The sequence below is a fragment of the Leucoraja erinacea genome, chromosome 13, assembly GCF_028641065.1.
Source record: "Leucoraja erinacea ecotype New England chromosome 13, Leri_hhj_1, whole genome shotgun sequence".
Taxonomy (NCBI): domain Eukaryota; kingdom Metazoa; phylum Chordata; class Chondrichthyes; order Rajiformes; family Rajidae; genus Leucoraja; species Leucoraja erinaceus.
In genome coordinates, this window is record NC_073389.1 from 55,197,319 (window position 1) to 55,217,903 (window position 20,585).

A 20,585-nucleotide genomic window follows, 5' to 3' on the forward strand; every position below is an offset into this window, starting at 1 on the left:
GCACCTCTGGTACAGGCACGCCCCGCTGAGTACAGGCCACACGTACCCCACTGAGTACAGGCACACCCCCTGAGTACAGGCACAGGCACGCCGCCCTGGTACAGGCACCACACACCGCCAGGCACACCGCACTGAGTACAGGCACTGAGTACAGCACACCCGCACTGAGTACAGGCACGAGTACAGACACACAGGCACGCCCCCCTGGCACACCACACTGAGTACAGGCACCGAGTACAGAGGGGGGCACTGACAGGCACTGAACAGGCAGGAGCGCACTGAGTACAGCACACCCACAGGGCGTTGGTACAGGCACTGGCGTGCAGGCACACCGCACTGAGTACAGGCAACACCGCACTGAGTCATAACACCCGCACTGAGTACAGGCACACCGCACTGAGTACAGGCACCACCGCTCTGAGTCCGGCACACCGCACTGAGTACACCATGACCAGAGTACAGGCACACCATCAGGGAGTACAGGCCTGAGTACAGACACCTGGGCCTGGCCAAGATGGCACACCACACTGGATACAGGCACTGAGTACAGGCACACCGCACTGAGCGGGCACACACCGCACGGAGTACAGGGGACTCTGGAGGCCGCCACAACGCACTGAGTACAGGCACACCGCACTGTATCGTTGGCACACCGGCGAGTATTAATTTGACCGCACTTTGTTTACAACTGTCAACGTACAGGCACACCGCACTGAGTACAGGCACACCGCACTGAGTACAGGCACACCGCACTGAGTACAGGCACACCGCACTGAGTACAGGCACACCGCACTGAGTACAGGCACACCGCACTGAGTACAGGCACACCGCACTGAGTACAGGCACACCGCACTGAGTACAGGCACACCGCACTGAGCACTGAGTACAGGCACACCGCGCTGGTGACAACACACCAAATGCGAGCCTATGTGGGAGCTGGGGGTGTGGCAGCGGAGATGGTGCCTGGTGAACAGGTGGTTTGGCCACAGCTTAAGGAGGTGGGGGGATCCAGGGATTGAACCCACAAACACCAATGGCACAAGGACTGCAGATAGTGGAAATAATCTCACTGCTGCACCTTCCTTTCCTTTTCTTGGTCCTTAGCCAAAAGCCTGCAACTTGAAGGATAAGTGCAGGTGGAGTTCAGCTGGTCAGGCTGCATCTGTGGATGGAAATGGACAGGAGTTTCCAGCCGCACATTGTCATCCACAGATGCGGGCTGATGGATGGTGGTCCTCCAGCAGCTTCCTCTTTAGTTTCACTTTGGGCCAGCACGCCTCACACACATTTCATCTTGCCTTTTACCACTTCTAATGAAAAGTCACCAACATGAATTCCCTCACTAATCCTCGCTATTTCTTTATGCTTTCTGATCTTTTAAAAAGATTCTCCTTAATATCTCACTCTGATCAGGCTTGTCATTATTAATACCTGTTAATGTAGGCATAGTGCAAAACTCTGTTCAACAAAAGCTCCTCTGAAGTGCCTTAGATGGATTTACTGCTGAGAGGCACTATATAAATGCAAATGATTACCAACATCACTCACCTCCAATATTCTCACTAATATAGTCTGCTTGACAGAAGAGAATTTGTAATGATATGTCAGTCTCTGCACAGTCCAAGTGCGCTCAGTATATCTGCATACATTACCACAACCCGTGACAACAAACAAAGCCTCACATGTTGCTGTGTTTTGAAGCCTTAATGCATCCATGGAAGGCGACCTGTTTCAGCAGCGAGTAAGATCGCACACACTGTGCAAGTGATGGATGGCGTGAAGCCGTGCCTGCAGCAGCATACACAATGCAGGCTGGGACTGCATTGCACACTCTTACTTACATCACTCTTCATGCTCATCAAACCCTCCATTTCAGCCCACGGTCACAGCGGTAAACCATTTACTGGAATCACAGCTCATTTACATTGGTTTACGATGGCTCCTGTCCGTGCCCCAGTGTGGGAGCCAAGCAGACTTCAGCATTTGCCACTCAGCTTTGCAAAGAGAGTCACACTGTTCCCACTTACCCTCCACACATGTGGTGCACACACACATGTGGTGCACACACACACACGCACCTGGTGTACACACACCTGGTACACACACACACACACACCTGGTCCCCACACACACACCTGTCACACACACACACACCTGGTGCACACACACACACACACACCTGGTGCACACACACACACACACACACACACACACACACACACACACACACACACACACACTGGCACACACTGGTACACACTGGTACACACACAAACTGGTACACACACACACACACAAACTGGTACACACACACACACACACACCTGGTACACACACACACACACACACCTGGCACACACACACACACACACCCCCCTGGTACACACACACACACACACACCTGGTCCCCACACACACACACACACCTGGTCCGCACACACCTGGTCAACACACACCTGACGTACACCAGCGATCACCTCCATTCACTCAGCAAGCAGTGCTCCTGGTGAACGGTATTGGCCTCACACAATACCAGACATTATTGATTGTGCAAAATGTAAATAGCTTTCCTAATATTGAACCAGCACCAACACTGTGCAGCCTACAGAGGGTTTGCCAGCAATGTTTTCTCAGAGGGCGATGGAGTGGGGTTTTTGCACTTCTGGGGACAGTGCAAGAGGCAGTTTCTGTCACGAGCCTGTAGCCAAGTCTCCCTCATTGCAGCAATAGTTTAATCATTGAAAGAAGCACCTTATCTAAACAGCACAGACTGAGGAGAGTGGAATGCAAGAGTCCACGAGTCCTGGTGCTGTTTCCCACAGCAGCTCCTATGTACAAACATCTAGTGGTTAGGAATGCTAACACAATGCTATTGTTCATTGCTGGGGGAATCAAATACAAAAAGAGAGAAGACACAAAATGCTGGAGTAACTCAGCGGGACAGGCAGCCTCTCTGGATAGAAGGATGACATTGTGGGACGAGACCCTTATTCAGACCCGAAACGTCACCCATTCCTTCTCTCCAGAGATGCTGCCGATCACGTCGAGTTACTCCGGCATTTTGTGTAAACCAGCATCTGCAGTTCCTTCCTACACAAAATGAGAGCACATGGTTCAGTTATGAAGGGCATTTGTGAGACCACACGTGCATTGGGAGCGATGTAGCAACAGTTTACCAGCTGCACCGGGCAGGTTGTCTCACGAAGACCACACTGGTATCCGCTGATGTTAAGAGTGAAGGGTGACCTGAATGAAATGGATAGATGCCGAGTAAAACGCAGTCACTCGACAGGTCAGGCAGCATCTGTGGAGGGCATGGAACGGCAATATTTCAGAGCGGAGACTTTTGCTGAAAGGCTTTGACAGGGTGGGTGTGGGGAGGATGTTTCCTCTGGTGAGAGAATCCTAAAGCAGGTCACAGTTTGGAGGGATATGGATAATGGGCCTTCAAGGCCAAGTTAAACTCTGTGGCAGCAGAGCCTCTGGCCATGCACAGTCCTGACAGGAGCAGTGAAATCAGCTGCCAAACCACTCACTCAGTCCCAAATTCCCCCTTGTTTCCTCATGGCCACCGGAGTCCTCTCACAAATCATCAAATGTATCCGTATATACAAATCTAAAAATATCAGGAGCTGGATATGAATGCAATAAAACAAAACACTTCCGCTGTCATTGCCATTGGGACCTCTATCCCCACTCTTCCACACTGAGCCTCATGTGTAAAATGCAAGCTGGAGGAAAAGCTCCTCAACTTCCACCCAACTTCCACACACTGGGCTGCCCAACACCACCGCACGTTGAACAGCTTTCAGCCACAACTCCCACTGTCTCTGGCAGCAAACGGCTGCTGTAGCCGTTTACACCACGACTGGCTGAGCTTGTTTATTTTGTTTCCACACCACTTCTCTCTCTTGCCTTGAACCATTATCCATCCCCTCTTGTAGTTCAAACTTTCTTTTCTTCACTTCACCACTACCTGACCTTAAAGATCAGAGAATGCTGGAAGCACTCAGCAGGCCAAGCAGCATCACTAGGGAGAGAGACAGAGCTGACACATAGGTCAAGGACACTTCACTACAACTGGACAAGGAGAGAAGTATTAAGTGGCAGAGTGAGCTGACAGAGAGTCTGATTGGGAGCAGATCAAAGTGGTAAATGTAATAATTACTTTAATGCACTGCAGTTGGAGCAGTGGACGAGTTAAAACGTCTGAAACAAAAATTGAAGGCACGTTAATATCTATGATGTAGGTAGCAAGTGGTTACCCAACATATTTAAATTCGGTATTTGGTAATAATATATATATAATGATGAGGCATTAGATAGGATAGACAATAGGTGCAGGAGTAGGCCATTCGGCAGTCAGAACCATTTCCCCAGGATGGAAATGTCAACTATCAGAGGACATAATTAACGTGAGAGGGGCAAAGTTTAAAGGAGATGTGCGAGGCAAGAATTTTTTTCCCCATACAGAGGGTGGTGGGTGCCTGGAACGGGCTGCCAGGGGGGGTGGTGGAGGCAGATACAATAGTGGCATTTAAGAGACGTGTGCAGGCACATGGATGTGCAAGGAATGGAGGGATACGGATCACGTTCAGGCAGATAAGTGTTGGTGTGGACATCATGTTTGGCACAGACACTGCGGGCCGAAGGGCCTGTTCCTGTGCTGTGCCATTCTATGTTTTATGTTCTAGTCCCGTGAGATTCAACATACCCAGGTAGAAGATGTGGTGCTGTCCTTCAAACCCAGGTGAGGCTTTATTAGAGGTCAAAATGAGCCACTTCATGGGAACAACCCTTCAGCCCACCATGCCTGCCCAATCATCAAGCACCATTTGCAGCGTGGAAACAGGCCCTTCAGCCCAACTTGCCCACACGGGCCAACATGTCCCAGCTACACTAGTCACAGAGTGATACAGTGTGGAAACAGGCCCTTCAGCCCAACTTACCCTCACGGGCCAACATGTCCCTGCTACACTAGTCCCACCTGATACAGCATGGAAACAGGCCCTTCGGCCCAACTTGCCCTCAAGGGCCAACATGTCCCAGCTACACTAGTCACAGAGTGATACAGCATGGAAACAGGCCCTTCAGCCCAACTTGCCCACACAGGCCAACATGTCCCAGCTACACTAGTCCAAGAGTGATACAGTGTGGAAACAGGCCCTTCAGCCCAACTTAAACCAGGACGGGCTATCTGTCCCTCCGCTATAGCTAGTCACAGAGTGATACAGTGCACTCAAAACAGGATCCCTCCATTTTTGAAATGGCCACACGATGGGAAACATAGATCAGCTGCACATTAGTCACACAGTGACGGCATGGAACAGGCCCTTCGGCCCAACCTACCCACACAGGGCAATATGAAAAGCTACACTCAGTGCCAGCAGCCAGATTAATTAGCAAGGTTCACCGGGACTGCAGAGACAAAGCAAGCAGATAACTAAACAGCAATAATCTCACCAACAGTGGCCGCATGGAAATTGATCTCAACTCTCCAAAGTAGATAAGAGTTTTTATTTTAATAGCCAGCTTTCTGAAGTGATTAGTTTCAAATCAGTTCAAAAGCATTTTTGCAATCTTATACTCCAGTCTTTTCAAAACAGCAGCAGTTCATTATTGACATTTTCCCTCCCTTCGAAATAGAAAATCTGCCAAAATGGCATTTCCATTGGTGGTCTATACTTGACTGGCTATTATGTACACCTTTATGGGACTCGGAGATACCTCTGGAGCACCCTGTAGATGAAATGCCACAAACAGTGGGTTATATCAAGGGAGAGGAACATTAGAAATCAAAGCACGGCAGACACAGACGCAACTTTGGCCACACAGAAGTGCAAAACTTCTAGGGTGCGGCCAGCAGGGAGACGGATTAGCAAGGTTCCCCGGGCCCCCAGCCCAAAGCAAGCAGCCCCCTAATCAGCAATAATCGGCCCCAACCCCCGGCCCATGGAAATTGATCTCAGCCCCCAAAAGTAGATAAGAGTTTTTTTATTTTAACGCCAGCTTTTGAAGTGATAGTTTAGAGATACAGTGCAAAAGCAGGCCCTGCAATCTTACCCAGTCTTTTCAAAACAGCAGCAGTTCGCATATTGACATTTTCCCCTCCCACACACAAATAGGGAAATCTGCCAACAAAGCCAATTCAGCATAAAACATTCCCTTTGGAGTGTGGTACGAAATGAAAGGTTTCGGTAAAACCTTTAGTATCTGGAGATAACTCTGGACTCGCCCAGTAGATGTATTGCCTCATTGAACCTGGTTATATCAAGGCAGTGGAACAGAAACCGCTGCGCCCAGTGCTGACGCAACTCTGGCCACCCAGCTGCAGGTTCCCTAGAGCTGCGGCCCCCGGATTACTTTAACCCCCACCATGGCCCACGGAGCGGCACCCGGCCCACGGAGCGGCCCCCGGCCCATGACGGCCCCCAGCCCCCCTCCCACGGAGCGGCCCCAGCCCATGCAGGGGCAGAGTCACCCATCACAGGAATCCACCCTCTGACAATCACACCAGTTATCATAAGGATGGAACTGCAGATGCTGGTTTACACCGTAGATACACACAAAATGCTGGAGTAACTCAGCGGGACAGGCTGCATCTCTGGAGAGAAGGAATGGGTGATATTTCAAGTCAAGACCCTACAACCTGAAACATCACCCATTCCTTCTCTCCAGAGATGCCACCTGTCCCGCTGAGTTCCTCCAGCATTTTGTGTCCAACACCAGTAAGGTGGTTAGTTCACCCAAGTTACTGACTGATGGTGCTGGTGTGGAGCTCAATGCCAGACCCTGTGCTGCACCGTTCTAGGTTTTATCTCAGAGTAACGTCTCTGAACGCACATAGCATAGACCACAATCAGTGAGGGCAGGCAACAAAACGTACTCCACCATAATACTCAACACGCCAAGCCCTGCAACGATGTGTACTCAGCCCCCGTACACTCAACACTGTGTCGCGAAATGCTGTTTGAAATCCATTTGCAGGTTTGCAGATAACACCACCAAGATCACAAACAATGAGACAAAGTAGAGGAAGGAGATAGAAAACCCAGCAACACAGTGTCAAGATCTTTGCCAGCAAGACTAAGGAGTTAATTCCTGACTTCAGGGAAAGAGGCTCACTAGCATCAGTCAGCATCAATGGTGAACTGGAGATGGGAGAGGGGTCCAAGCTCCGAGGTGTAAATATCACCAACAAGCTGCTTTGGACTAACAACCCTGACGCTGCAGCCAAGAGAGCACACCAGCACCTCGACTTCCTCAGATGGCGGAGGAGGTTTGGCAACAACTCTCACCAACTCCTACAGATGCACCAGAGACAACATCCTGACACTAGCTTTGGCAACAGCTGTGTCCAAGTGTTAATGATGTAGCCCAGTCCATCACACAAACCAGCTTCACCCACCCCCACCGCATCGACTCCATCACACACCGGCAGCCTCCAGCACAGGGCAGTGATGTAGGGAACGCCACCACTTGCAGCTTCCATCACCTCACCAGGAAACTCGTGAAACCACCGCTGGGCCATGCCCAGAGAAACCTAGTCTGAGGAAGGGTCTCAACCCGGAACGTCACCCATTCCCTCTCCACAGATGCTGCCTGACCCGTTGAGTTACTCCAGCACTCTGTGAAACGTCACGTATCCATGTTCTCCACAGATGCTGCCTGACCCGCTGAGTTACTCCAGCACTCTGTGAGACGTTACCTATCCATGTTCTCCACAGATGCTGCCTGATTACCCGCTGAGTTACTCCAGCACTCTGTGAAAGCACTCTGTGAAATGTCACCTATCCATGTTCTCCACAGATGCTGCCTGACCCGCTGAGTTACTCCAGCATTTTGTGTCCATCTTCGGTGTAAACCAGCATCTGCAGTTCCCTCCTACACACTAGTGAATGTGCAGGATCCCAGTGGCAGAGGCAAGCGGAGATAGAAACACTGCAACTTGCACAAACACTCATTCCATTTTTAGTTGTCCTTTGAGAGAGATTTTCCAAGATAAACACACATTATATGCAAGCTACAAGTAGAACATATTTTACTTGACAAAGAGGGGAAAATCCACCAGTTCCTGTGAACGGAATGACTTAAGTGCTCTGTAAAGGCAGACGGCCATGGCCCTCTCACTTGATCCTCAGCCAGAACTCTGACTTCCAGACACATTGCACCAAAGCCCACAACTGTGCAGTGATTGACACTAATTCACCATCTTATAACAACCCCAGATCAGATTTCAAGATCATATTTAACAATTCAAACAAAATGCGGAGCGTGCCACATGTGAAGCGTCTGTGTGTTGGCAGGCACTGAGTGCAGCTGTCCATTCCCACAGCCCAGACCCATTCACGCCATCCTTCACACGCGGGCAGCCACAGAAGAGTTAACACCAACAAGATACTAAATATATTGCAGTGCATCTGGGCTGAGAGACCATTGCTGGCATCAGGCAGCTGCCAAAGAGCGGATGCTGCTGCCTGGAGCTGCCAGCACGCTCGCAGGCAGTCAGATTGACTCTGCAGGAATGTTCAGTGCTGAAGGTGCACTGGGTAACATGGGTTCAACACTGATTCAAACTCCCAGTGGCTGGCTTCAAGAAATCATGAAAGGTCACCTCTCTTTGCCCACAATTTGCGGACATAGTCCATGATTGAAGTTATCCATGCAATAGAGTCATACAGTACAGATGCAGGCCCTTCAGCCCAACTTATCCATGATGAACAAGATGCACCACATACTCTAGTCCCACCTGCCAGCTTTTGGTCACGCCTATCCTGTCCATGTACCTGTCCAAACGCATTTTAAATGCTGTTAAAGTACCTGCCTCAACTACCACCTCTGTCAAGAGAGAGTTGGAGTTAGCTTCTTGGGGCTAAAAGAGTCAAGGGATATGGGGGAAAAGCAGGAATGGGATATTGATTTTAGATGATCAACCATGATCATATTGAATGGTGGTGCTGGCTTGAAGGGCCAAATGGCCTATTCCTGTACCTATATTTTTTCTAAGCTCGTTTCATATAGCCACCACCCTTTGTGTGAAAAAGCTGCCTCTTAGATTCCTATTAAATCTTTCACCTTAAACATAAGCCCTCTGGTTCTTGACCAGAGGTATCAAGACACTAAAGTATCTTGGTCAATGCTATTTTTAGTGTACAGGTTGGCAATCTATGAAAAAGGCTCCTGCAAAAGTTGATTTAGGTGCAAAAGCCCTAATGCAGGAAAATATTAATCAGATATTAAGTATTTGACTCACACGCTGTGAAACTTTGATATCAGTTCCACGTTTCCATTCTTTCAGAATATTCCTGTCATTAAAACAATTGAATCATCATGCAAGGTCCAGAATGGTGGACGTCAAACTGGGCCAGTCCTTGTCTTACTTCAGCTAGCAACTACTGTACTGCCAAGAACCTGAATGCAACAATTAACTCACCATCACTGTCCAATAATGTTAGCACAGCTATCATCTTCAAACACCACAATTTGGTGATATGGTGGACAGTGAGGGTTGTCAAAGATCAAGACCAACTGGGAAAATGGTCCAGGCTGACTCACTGGAGTTTAAAAGGTTGAAGGGGGACCTCATCAAAATTTACAGAATAATGGAAGGCACAGATAGAGTGGATGTCATAAAGATGTTTCCACTGGTGGGAGAGTCTACAGTCAATAGCTGCAGGAGTCGGCCATTCAGCCCTTCGAGCCAGCACCGCCATTCAATGTGTTCATGGCTGATCATCCCTAATCAGCACCCCATTCCTGCCTTCTCCCCATATCCCTAGACTCCGCTATCTTTAAGAGCCCTATCTAGCTGGGAAAAATGCTGAAAAGCAGGACCTCCAGGGTTGTTATCTCCGGTTTGCTTCCAGTTCCTCGTGCTGGCGAGAGCAGGAACAGGGAGATACGGGACCTGAACGTGTGGCTGAGGAACTGGTGCACGGGGCAGGGATTTAGATTCTTAGATCACTGGGATCTGTTTTGGGTCAAGGGGGAACTGTACAAAAGGGACGGATTGCATCTTAATAGGTGTGGGACCAGCATTCTGGCAGGCAGGTTTGCCACTGCTACACGGGTGGTTTTAAACTGAATAAGGGGGGTGGGGTGTCGAATGGGATAGTGGAGGATGGAGTTAAAGGGAAAGGGTTTCTTAAATGTGTGAGCGTAGAGACAGAGGGGTGTAAAATGAGGATAGAAGCAATAGGTAGCAAGGTGAAAAGTAAAAGTGGCAGGCAGACAAAACCAGGGCAAAAATCAAAAAGGGCCACTTTTCAACATAATTGTATAAGGAGTAAGAGTGTTGTAAAAACAAGCCTGAAGGCTTTGTGTCTCAATGTAAGGAGCATTCGTAATAAGGTGGATGAGTTGAATGTGCAGATAGCTATTAATGACTATGATATAGTTGGGATCATGGAGACATGGTCTCCGGGGTGAACCAAGGCTGGGAGCTGAACATCCAGGGATATTTAATATTCAGGAGGGATAGACAGAAAGGGAAAGGAGGTGGGGTAGCGATGCTGGTTAGAGAGCAGATTAACGCAATAGAAAGAAAGGTCATTAGCTTTGAGGATGTGGAATCGATATGGGTGGGGCTGCGAAACACTAAGGGGCAGAAAACACTAGTGGGAGTTGTGTACAGGCCACCTAACAGTAGTAGTGGAGTTGGGGATGGCATCAAACAGGAAATTAGAAATGCGTGCAACAAAGGTAAAACAGTTATAATGGGTGACTTCAATCTACATATAGATTGGTTGAATCAAATTGGCAAGGGTGCTGAGGAAGAGGATTTCTTGGAATGTATGCGGGATAGTTTTCTAAACCAACATGTAGAGGAATCAACGAGAGAGCAGGCTATTCTAGACTGGGTATTGAGTAATGAGGAAGGGTTAGTTAGCAGTCTTGCTGTGCGTGGCCCCTTGGGTAAGAGTGACCATAATATGGTTGAGTTCTTCATTAGGATGGAGAGTGACATCGTTAATTCAGAAACAAGGGTCCTGAACTTAAAGAAACGTAACTTTGAGGGTATGAGACGTGAATTGGCCAAGATAGACTGGCGATTGATTCTTAATGGGTTGACGGTGGATATGCAATGGAAGGCATTTAAAGACTGCATGGATGAACTATAACAATTGTTCATCCCAGTTTGGCAAAAAAATAAATCAGGGAAGGTAGTGCATCCGTGGATAACAAGGGAAATCAGGGATAGTATCAAAACAAAACATGAAGCGTACAAATTAGCCAGAAAAAGCAGCCTACCAGAGGACTGGGAGAAATTCAGAGACCAGCAGAGGAGGACAAAGGGCTTAATTAGGAAAGGGAAAATAGATTATGAAAGAAAACTGGCAGGGAACATAAAAACTGACTGCAAAAGCTTTTATAGATATGTGAAGAGAAAAAGATTAGTTAAAACAAATGTAGGTCCCTTGCAGTCAGAAACGGGTGAATTGATCATGGGGAACAAGGACATGGCAGACCAATTGAATAACTACTTTGGTTCTGTCTTCACTAAGGAAGACATTAAAAAATCTGCCGGAAATAACAGGGGACCGGGGGTCAAAGGAGGTGGAGGAACTGAGTGAAATCTAGGTTAGCCGGGAAGTGGTGTTAGGTAAATTGAATGGATTAAAGGCCGATAAATCCCCAGGGCCAGATAAGCTGCATCCCAGAGTACTTAAGGAAGTAGCCCAAGAAATAGTGGATGCATTAGTGATAATTTTTCAAAACTCTTTAGATTCTGGAATAGTTCCTGAGGATTGGAGGGTAGCTAATGTAACCCCACTTTTTAAAAAGGGAGGGAGAGAGAAAACGGGGAATTACAGACCAGTTAGTCTAACGTCGGTAGTGGGGAAACTGCTAGAGTCAGTTATTAAAGATGGGATAGCAGCACATTTGGAAAGTGGTGAAATCATTGGACAAAGTCAGGATGGATTTATGAAGGGTAAATCATGTCTGTCGAATCTTATAGAATTTTTCGAGGATGTAACTAGTAGAGTGGATAAGGGAGAACCAGTGGATGTGTTATATCTGGACTTTCAGAAGGCTTTCGACAAGGCCCCACATAAGAGATTAGTATATAAACTTAAAGCACACGGTATTGGGGGTTCAGTATTGATGTGGACAGAGAACTGGTTGGCAGACAGGAAGCAAAGAGTAGGAGTGAACGGGTCCTTTTCACAATGGCAGGCAGTGACTAGTGGGGTACCGCAAGGCTCAGTTCTGGGACCCCAGCTATTTACGATATATATTAATGATTTGGACGAGGGAATTGAATGCAACATCTCCAAGTTTGCGGATGACACAAAGCTGGGGGGCAGTGTTAGCTGTGAGTAGGATGCTAGGAGGCTGCAAGGTGACTTGGACAGGCTGGGTGAGTGGGCAAATGCATGGCAGATGCAGTATAATGTGGATAAATGTGAGGTTATCCACTTTGGTGGCAAAAACAGGAAAGTAGATTATTATCTGAATGGTGGCCGATTAGGAAAGGGGGAGATGCAACAAGACCTGGGTGTCATGGTACACCAGCCATTAAAAGTAGGCATGCAGGTGCAGACGGCAGTGAAGAAGGCGAATGGTATGTTAGCATTCATAGCAAAAGGATTTGAGTATAGGAGCAGGGAGGTTCTACTGCAGTTGCACAGGGTCTTGGTGAGACCACACCTGGAGTATTGCGTACAGTTTTGGTCTCCTAATCTGAGGAAAGACATTCTTGCCGTAGAGGGAGTACAGAGAAGGTTCACCAGACTGATTCCTGGGATGTCAGGACTTTCATACGAAGAAAGACTGGATAGACTCGGTTTGTACTCGCTAGAATTTAGAAGATTGAGGGGGGATCTTATAGAAACTTACAAAATTCTTAAGGGGTTGGACAGGCTAGATGCAGGGAGATTGTTCCCGATGTTGGGGAAGTCCAGAACAAGGGGTCACAGTTTAAGGATAAGGGGGAAATCTTTTAGGAACGAGATGAGGAAAACTTTTTTCACACAGAGAGTGGTGAATCTGTGGAATTCTCTGCCACAGAAGGTAGTTGAGGCCAGTTCATTGGCTATATTTAAGAGGGAGTTAGATGTGGCCCTTGTGGCTAAAGGGATCAGGGGGTATGGAGAGAAGGCAGGTACAGGATACTGAGTTGGATGATCAGCCATGATCATATTGAATGGCGGTGCAGGCTCGAAGGGCCGAATGGCCTACTCCTGCACCTATTTTCTATGTTTCTAGCTCTCTCTTGAAATTCTAGGACCAGAGGTCATAGCCTCAGAATTAATGGGCGTTGTTTTAGAAAGGAGGTGAGGAGGAACCTCTTTAGTCAGAGGGTAGTTAATCTGTGGAACTCATTGCCACAGAGGTCTGTGGAAGCCACGTCAGTGGACATTTTTAAGGCAGAGATAGACACATTCTTGATTAGAACGGGTGTTAAGGGTTATGGGGAGAAGGTAGGAAAATGGGATTAGATGGTAGAGATCAGCTATGATTGAATGGCGGAGTAGACTCGATGGGCCGAATGGCCTAATTCTACTCCTATAGTTTGTGAACTTGTGACGGAATTTAACTCGGACAAGTGTGAGGTGATGCTTTTGAGAAGTTAAACCAGGGCAGGACCTCCAGTGAATAGCAGGGCCATGGGGAGTGTTGCTGAACAGAGGTCCTTGCGGTACAAGTGCATAATTACAACACAGGTAGACAGGATGATGAAGAAGGTGCTTGTCCTCATCAGCTGAAGTGGCGGCGCTGTTGAACAGCTGCGGCTCGCCTGCAGTCCGTCTGTTTTTACTTTTTTGGGGTTTTTTTTGTCTTGTTTTAGTTAAATTTTAGTTTATTAGGTTGTGTTATGTGTGGGGGGGGGGGGGGGGTGAAACATGTATTTTTTGTCTCTTCCTTCGGGGGAATGCGACTTTTTCTTGTCGTATCCCCCTTCTCTGCCTCCGTCTGCGCTGAGGCCCAATGGCGGAGCTGGCGGTCTCCAACTGCGACCAACCTCGAGGCTCCGGAGGCAGAGCCAGCCAGGTCTAGGCTGGCCGACTTCGGGGCTGAGGCGGCAGCCTGACTCGGAGTTGAGGCTGCGGGACTCGGAGCTGAGGCGGTGGCGGTGGCGGCCCGACTCGGAGCTGTGGCGATGTTCCAGCTTTCGGCAGCGGACTGACTCGGAGCTGAGGCGGCGTTCCAGCTTTCGGTAGCGGCCCGACTCGGAGCTGAGGCGGCGTTCCAGCTTTCGGCAGCAGCCCGACTCGGAGCTGAGGCGGCGTTCCGACTTTCAGCAGCGGCCCGACTCGGAGCTGTGGCGATGTTCCAGCTTTCGGCAGCGGCCCGACTCGGAGCTGAGGCTGCGGGACTCGGAGTTGAGGCTGCGGGACTCGGAGCTGAGGCGGCGTTCCAGCTTTCGGCAGCGGCCCAAATCGGAGCTGAGGTGGCAGCGACATCACTACGGAGGTCCGCTGGACTGGAGGGCGGCATCTTCGGCCTGGATCCGCCTCAGTGCAGAGGGAGTACAAGGAGGGAAGAGACAGAGACTAAGATTTGTGCCTCTATCACAGTGAGGAGGTGCTTGGTGAACTCACTGTGGTGGATGTTAATTTGTGTTTATTGTATGTTTTGTTATTTATTATTATTGTGTATGACTGCAGGAAACAAAATTTTGTTCAGACCGAAAGGTCTGAATGACAATAAAGGAATCTAATAAGGTCAAATGTATGGTGCCAATGAGTATGATAATCCTCATGCCACAAATGTACAACATGTTTATTAGACGGCACCGGAACATTGTATGCAGTTCTGATCTCCATGTTACAGGAAAGATGCCGTAATGCTGAAGCAGATGCAGAAAATACTCACAAAGATGTTGCCTGGATTGGTCGGCTTGAGTTAAAGAGATTGCATAGGCTGCGACTGTTTTCCCTGGAGTGCAGGAGACTAAGAGATGACATGATAGAGATGTAGAAAGTTATGAGCGGACAGTCAGTGTTCCAGGGTGTCTAAAACTAGAGGGCAAAGGTTGAAGATTAGAGGGAGGAGGTCTACAGGAGATCCAAGGTTAATTCTTCACATAGAGTAGTCTGTATCTGAAGTAGAGGTGGTGGTGGTGGAAGCAGGAACAGGAACAATATTTAAGAGGCATCTGGACAGATACTGAATGATACAGAGAGAGATGGAATTAATGCATTAGTGTGGATAACATGGTGGTCAGCATTGCCACAGTGGGCCGATGGGCCTGTTTCCTTGGTGGATAACTCTGACCAGACAAATTGCAATTGTTCGAAGTACAGAGTTCAGGCACCATCTTCTTCTTCTTGCATATGGCGTGCACAGCCTAAAGTTGCCGGACAACTTGTTCTATTTGATTTGATTGTGCACACCAGGTTGATCGCATTCGTCGAAACAGGGCGGACCACGTGAAGGTTGCAATCTCCCACCCCAGTTCAGGCACCAAACTGATATCAGGACTGATGGGAAAAGTTGCCTCTCAGGCCAAGAGGAGCATGAGGTGGTCCTTTAAGGACCACGTACACCTCAGTTGTGGGTCTGCCTGACTGACAACTCCGCTCCTACCCTACACTTGTAAACCAGTACAACCATGCCTGCCTGCAGCATGTGCGTGGGAGAAGAAAGCTTGGACATAGGCTCTGACTGGGGAAGGCAGGCTCATTATAAAGAACAAAAGGCACTGATGAATCAATGGAGGAAGGAGAGGGTGAAATGGGAGGTTTGACCTATACTAGGCCAAACTAACAGGAAAGCAAGAAAATAGGAAGAACAAGGCTGGAGGATAGGACGAGATGGAGGTGGCTTGTGTCCATGGACATACGTGTTAAACCATGGCCGGTCTCTGCTTACATGGAGTAGTACAAAAAGTGTTGCGCCTCTCCTCACAGTGGCTTGTTTGAGCAGGGCTGCTCATTTTGCTGACGGCAGCATTGACAAGGCCACAGAGAGTTAGGACAATACCACCGAATCCACTGGATTGTGATAAGCAGAGGTCAGCACAATTGACAGGACTGTTGGCCGGAGTCCATGAGGAAGTGGCGACCGTGCCCACTGCCAGCACACACTGCCGATCATTCAATTAACCTGTTGATTTTGTCCCTCTTGCCAGTGAGCCAAAAACACAGTCATTAAAGGCTTTTCTTTAACCCACATATGCTCTATAACCTGAAAGAAAAATGTAGTAATGGGTGGCATAAAACCTACTTAATGTCTTAAGTGGTAATTACTTACCAGGAAACCTTTATGACTATCTCCTAAGAATTAAACCAGTATAATTTAATGTGGTGTGAAACCTTTTTTGCTGATATCTTCCAAATTATGAGGATTCTAATTCAACCATTCATCACCTCAAATTGGTTGTATCACAGGGACAGGGCCATAAGCAGCTGCTCCTTACTATCCCACTCTGTAATTCAAGGTGCCAAATCCAGACACAACTCATATTTGAAAGGTTAAATCTATAATTGGGCGGCTGGGCAGTCAGATGGTCGGAGTAAATCCTTCACAAGGTCACTGACAATCAGTGTTCAGTACTCCCAGCCTTCTGCTGCTCTTACAACAGCATGCAATCATTCAATTAAACGTAAGCTAAGCCGTCTATACACTCAGCTTCATAACCATTAACAGTTTATCCAAAAAGTCTATCTCCTTTTTGAAATTGTTATTGATCATTTGCAGTCTCAGCAGCTTTGAGTTTCACTTCCATTAACAGCTAGTCATCGAGAGTGGACACAGACCCTTCGGCCCAACTTGCCCGCACCAACGAACATGCTCCCATCTACGCTAGTCCCACCTGCCTGCGTTTGACCTGTATCCTTCGAAAACTTTTTCGGTTTGTGAATCTGTGGAATTCTCTCCCTCAGAAGGCAGTGGAGGCCGGTTCTCTGGATGCTTTCAAGAGAGAGTTAGATAGAGCTCTTAAAGATAGCGGAGTCAGTGGAAAATAACGCCCTTTAATTCTGAGGCTATGACCTCTGGTCCTAGACTTTCAAGAAAGAGCTAGATAGGGCTCTTAAAGTCAGGGGATATGGGGAGAAGGCAGGAACGGAGTACTGATTATGGGTGATCAGCCATGATCACATTGAATGGCGGTGCTGGCTCGAAGGGCCGAATGACCTACTGCTGCACCTATTGTCTATCCATGTACCTATCTCAATGTGTAGGCAGGAACTGTAGATGTGGGTTTAAACTGAAGATAGACACAAAATGCTAGAGTAACTCAGCGGAACAGGCAGCATCTCTGAAGAGAAGGAATGGGTGACGTTTCGGGTCGAGACCCTTCTTCAGAGTCAGTCGAGGGATGTAGAATGTATATCGAATAAATGAAAGACAGATATGCAAAAAGCAACCACGATCAAGGAAAGGTGGAGCCCACAATGGTCCATTGTTGGCTGTGGGGAAAGTGATAATGAGTGAAACTCAACTGGATGACAGTGAAACTAGTATCATGACTAGGGTGGGGGACGGGCAGAGAGGGGATGCAAGGGTTATGTTGGAGAGTTAGAGAGAAGTCTTTGTTTGACAAATCAATATTCATTCTGCTGGATTGTAAGTTGCCGAAGCAACCCAGTGCTGTTCCTCCAATATGCGCTGGGTCTCACTCTGACAGTGAAGGTGGAGAAGTGGAAGTTAATGTGTTGAGCAGCCGGGAGATCAGGTTGGCCGAGGCAGATTGAGCCAACAGGCAGCGACTCACTCTTGGGAGCGCCTCAAGGCTACATGCTCAGCCCCCTGCAATACTCACTCTATACTTATGACTGTGTAGCCGGACATAGTGCGAACTCCATCGTCAAGTTCGCCGACTACACCACTGTTGTGGGACGAATCACTGATGGTGATGAGTCAAAGTATAGAAGTGAGATCGACCGACTGACCATATAGTGCCAACACAATAACCTGGCTCTCAATATCAGTAAAACCAAAGAACTGATTGTGGACTTTGGAAGAGGAAGGATGAGGACCCACAGTCCTGTTTATATCAACGGGACGATAGCGGAGAGAGTCAAAAACTTCTAATTCCTGGCCATGCATATTTCTGAAGATCTTTCCTGGACCCAGCACACTGATGCAATTTGTAAAGAAGCCACATCAGCGCCTCTACTTCCTGAGAAGACTGCGGAGATTCGGTATGTCAAAGAGGATTTTCTTGAACTTCTACAGGTGCACAGTAGAGAGCATATTGACTGGTTGCATCATGGCCTGATTCACAACTTGAACGTCCAGGAGCCGAAAAGACTGCAAAAAGTTGTGACCACTGCCCAGTCCATCACCGCTCTAACCTCCCCACCATTGCAGGGATTTGTCGCAGTCACTGCCTCAAAAAGGCAGCCACCATCATCAAGGACCCACACCATCCTGGCCACACACTCATTTCACCACTGCCATCAGGAAGAAGGTACAGGAGCCTGAAAACTGTAACGCCCAGGTTCAGGAACAGCTTCTTCCCCACAGCCATCAGGCTATTAAACACTACAACCTCATATAAGCTTTGAACTACAATAGAGTATTATTATTGCACTGTTATTGTTTGTTTTTTGAGTCTGTGTGCATATGTAAGTATGTGTAGATATACACACTGATCTTTTTTATCTCTCTCTGGTTTACCATATTATTTATTATGATTACATATTCTGTTATTCTGCTTTCATTGTTCTATCTGGGACATAAGACAATAAAACACTCTTGACTTGACAGGGCTGGAAATATCGTGTCAGGGGTCTGACGTCAGGCATGCCAGCAATGCTGGTCTCACACGACCACGTATAGCCAGTAACTGACCGCTGCCTGGTCCACTTGCCCTTCCATTGACCTTGCAGGGGCAGCACGAATAGAATATCTGCAATGGCCTGAGTCAGGGATACAGGGCCAGTGCTGCCCAGCCGACTGTGAACATTGTACTGGGTCCCAGCTCATCATTTTTCCCGATCGAACAGAGATGGACCTGGTGCTGGATTTCATTACCAGTGGCTACTGACGGAGGATTTCCATCGCAATAACTAGCAGCTGCTATTAACAGGGCAGCACCAAGTTGGTGAATCACCAGCTACAATTAGAATGAGTGTAGAGATGCCGGCAGGAGTTTGTGTGTGCTTCAGTACAGTTCCACACACCTCTGTGTGGACAGCTTCACTGAACACCGTAATTACCCCAATCGGAGAGTGGAGGAACGCAAACCCCCGTTCATGCAGCTCTCGTGTGCTATCCACACACACCGTCATCACCCCATACCCTCCCCATCTCCTCTCACCACTACCAAACCTCCTCCTGCCACCCAGCTAACCTTTCCCTAAAACACCACGCTCCAATAACCAGCTCATTGTGTTTTCCATAAACACACTATGTTTCAAAAGGTCACCGTGCTGTTGAACCTCTGATGTTTCACGTTAGACTGTGGCCTCCCTCTGCTGACCTTCAACCAACACAAACAAACAGTTCATATCAATATCCCTGTGCATAACATGGCTGCAATCAATAGGAGGCCATTTGTCCCAGCAATGTCACACTAGATCTGTAAAAGACTAGAGGACATAGCTTTAAGGTGAGAAGGACAAAGTTTAAAGGAGATATGTGGGGGAAGATTTTTTTTATTTTATTTTTATGCAGAGAATGGTGGGTGCTTAGAACACACTGCTAGGGGTGGTGGTAGAGACAGATACAACAGTGGTGTTTAAGGGGCTTTTAGACAGACGCATGCATATACAGGGATGTGTGCCCCATGCAGGAAGATTGGTTTAACTTGGCATCAAGTCCAGCATGGACATTGTGGACCCAGAGGCCTGTTCCGTGCTTTACTGTTCTGTGTTCTATCCACCACCCTATCCAAACATTTAAAGTCCTAATCATTCACCGCAGGTTGTTGCTCACCTCTCTCCTCCCACCCCCATCGTTCCCCTAGCTCCACTCTTCACCTTCCTTACCATCTATTGCCACCAACAGCCCCCTACCTCCATGGCCCCCTAGCACCCACCACCCATGGGTGCCCCAGCACTGCCTCCCCTCACACATGTCCCAGGTGTCACCCCCACCCATGGGAGCCACAGTAGCCCCAGGCACCGGCACCTCCCTCAACCCCACCCGCAGGAGCATTGGACATCCTCTCCCCATGGGTGCCACGGGTCTCTCCCCTGCCACCGCCCACCCTCCCTGAAGCATGGGTGCTATGGGTGCCCAATATGCTCCCTCCCCCCCCCCCCATGAGTGGCCCACCAGCCATCAGCAGAACAGGGTGCTCCAGGTCCCAACCTTCACCACCCATGGGTGCCATTCACCCCACCTGCCATCTCCACCCCTGGGTGCCGCGTTCCCCACCCATGGGTGCTGCCGGCGCCCGTCCTCATCCTCATGCCGTCCCGCCCCCTCAGGTTGGCCGGGAGCGAGTGAGAGGGCGCCGCTGCCCCGGCCGCGAGTCCCGGGGACGGGGAGACCGGGCAGGGCTGGGCTGGGCCTGGCGTCCCCGGGCTGGGCTGGGCCTGGCGTCCCCGGGCTGGGCCTGGCGTCCCCGGGGTGGAGCCGTGGAGCGGGAGCGGGCCCGGGGCAGCGCGGCCTACCTACCTCCTCTGCAGCTCCCCCGTGTACTGCTCCAGGTAGGGGTCGGTCCGCAGCAGCGCGTCCACGTG

General features: G+C 48.8%; 1 protein-coding gene across 1 annotated transcript in view; it reads right to left on the bottom strand.

Annotated features, from left to right (window-relative positions):
* LOC129703091 (1,4-alpha-glucan-branching enzyme-like) overlaps positions 1-20,585 on the bottom strand; it is a 154,278-nt gene that overhangs the window by 133,631 nt on the left and 62 nt on the right. Inside the window, 1 exon segment of the mRNA XM_055645289.1 lies at positions 20,521-20,585. This exon segment is cut by the window's right edge and continues 62 nt beyond it. Within this exon segment, the coding sequence (XP_055501264.1) occupies positions 20,521-20,585 (65 nt within the window).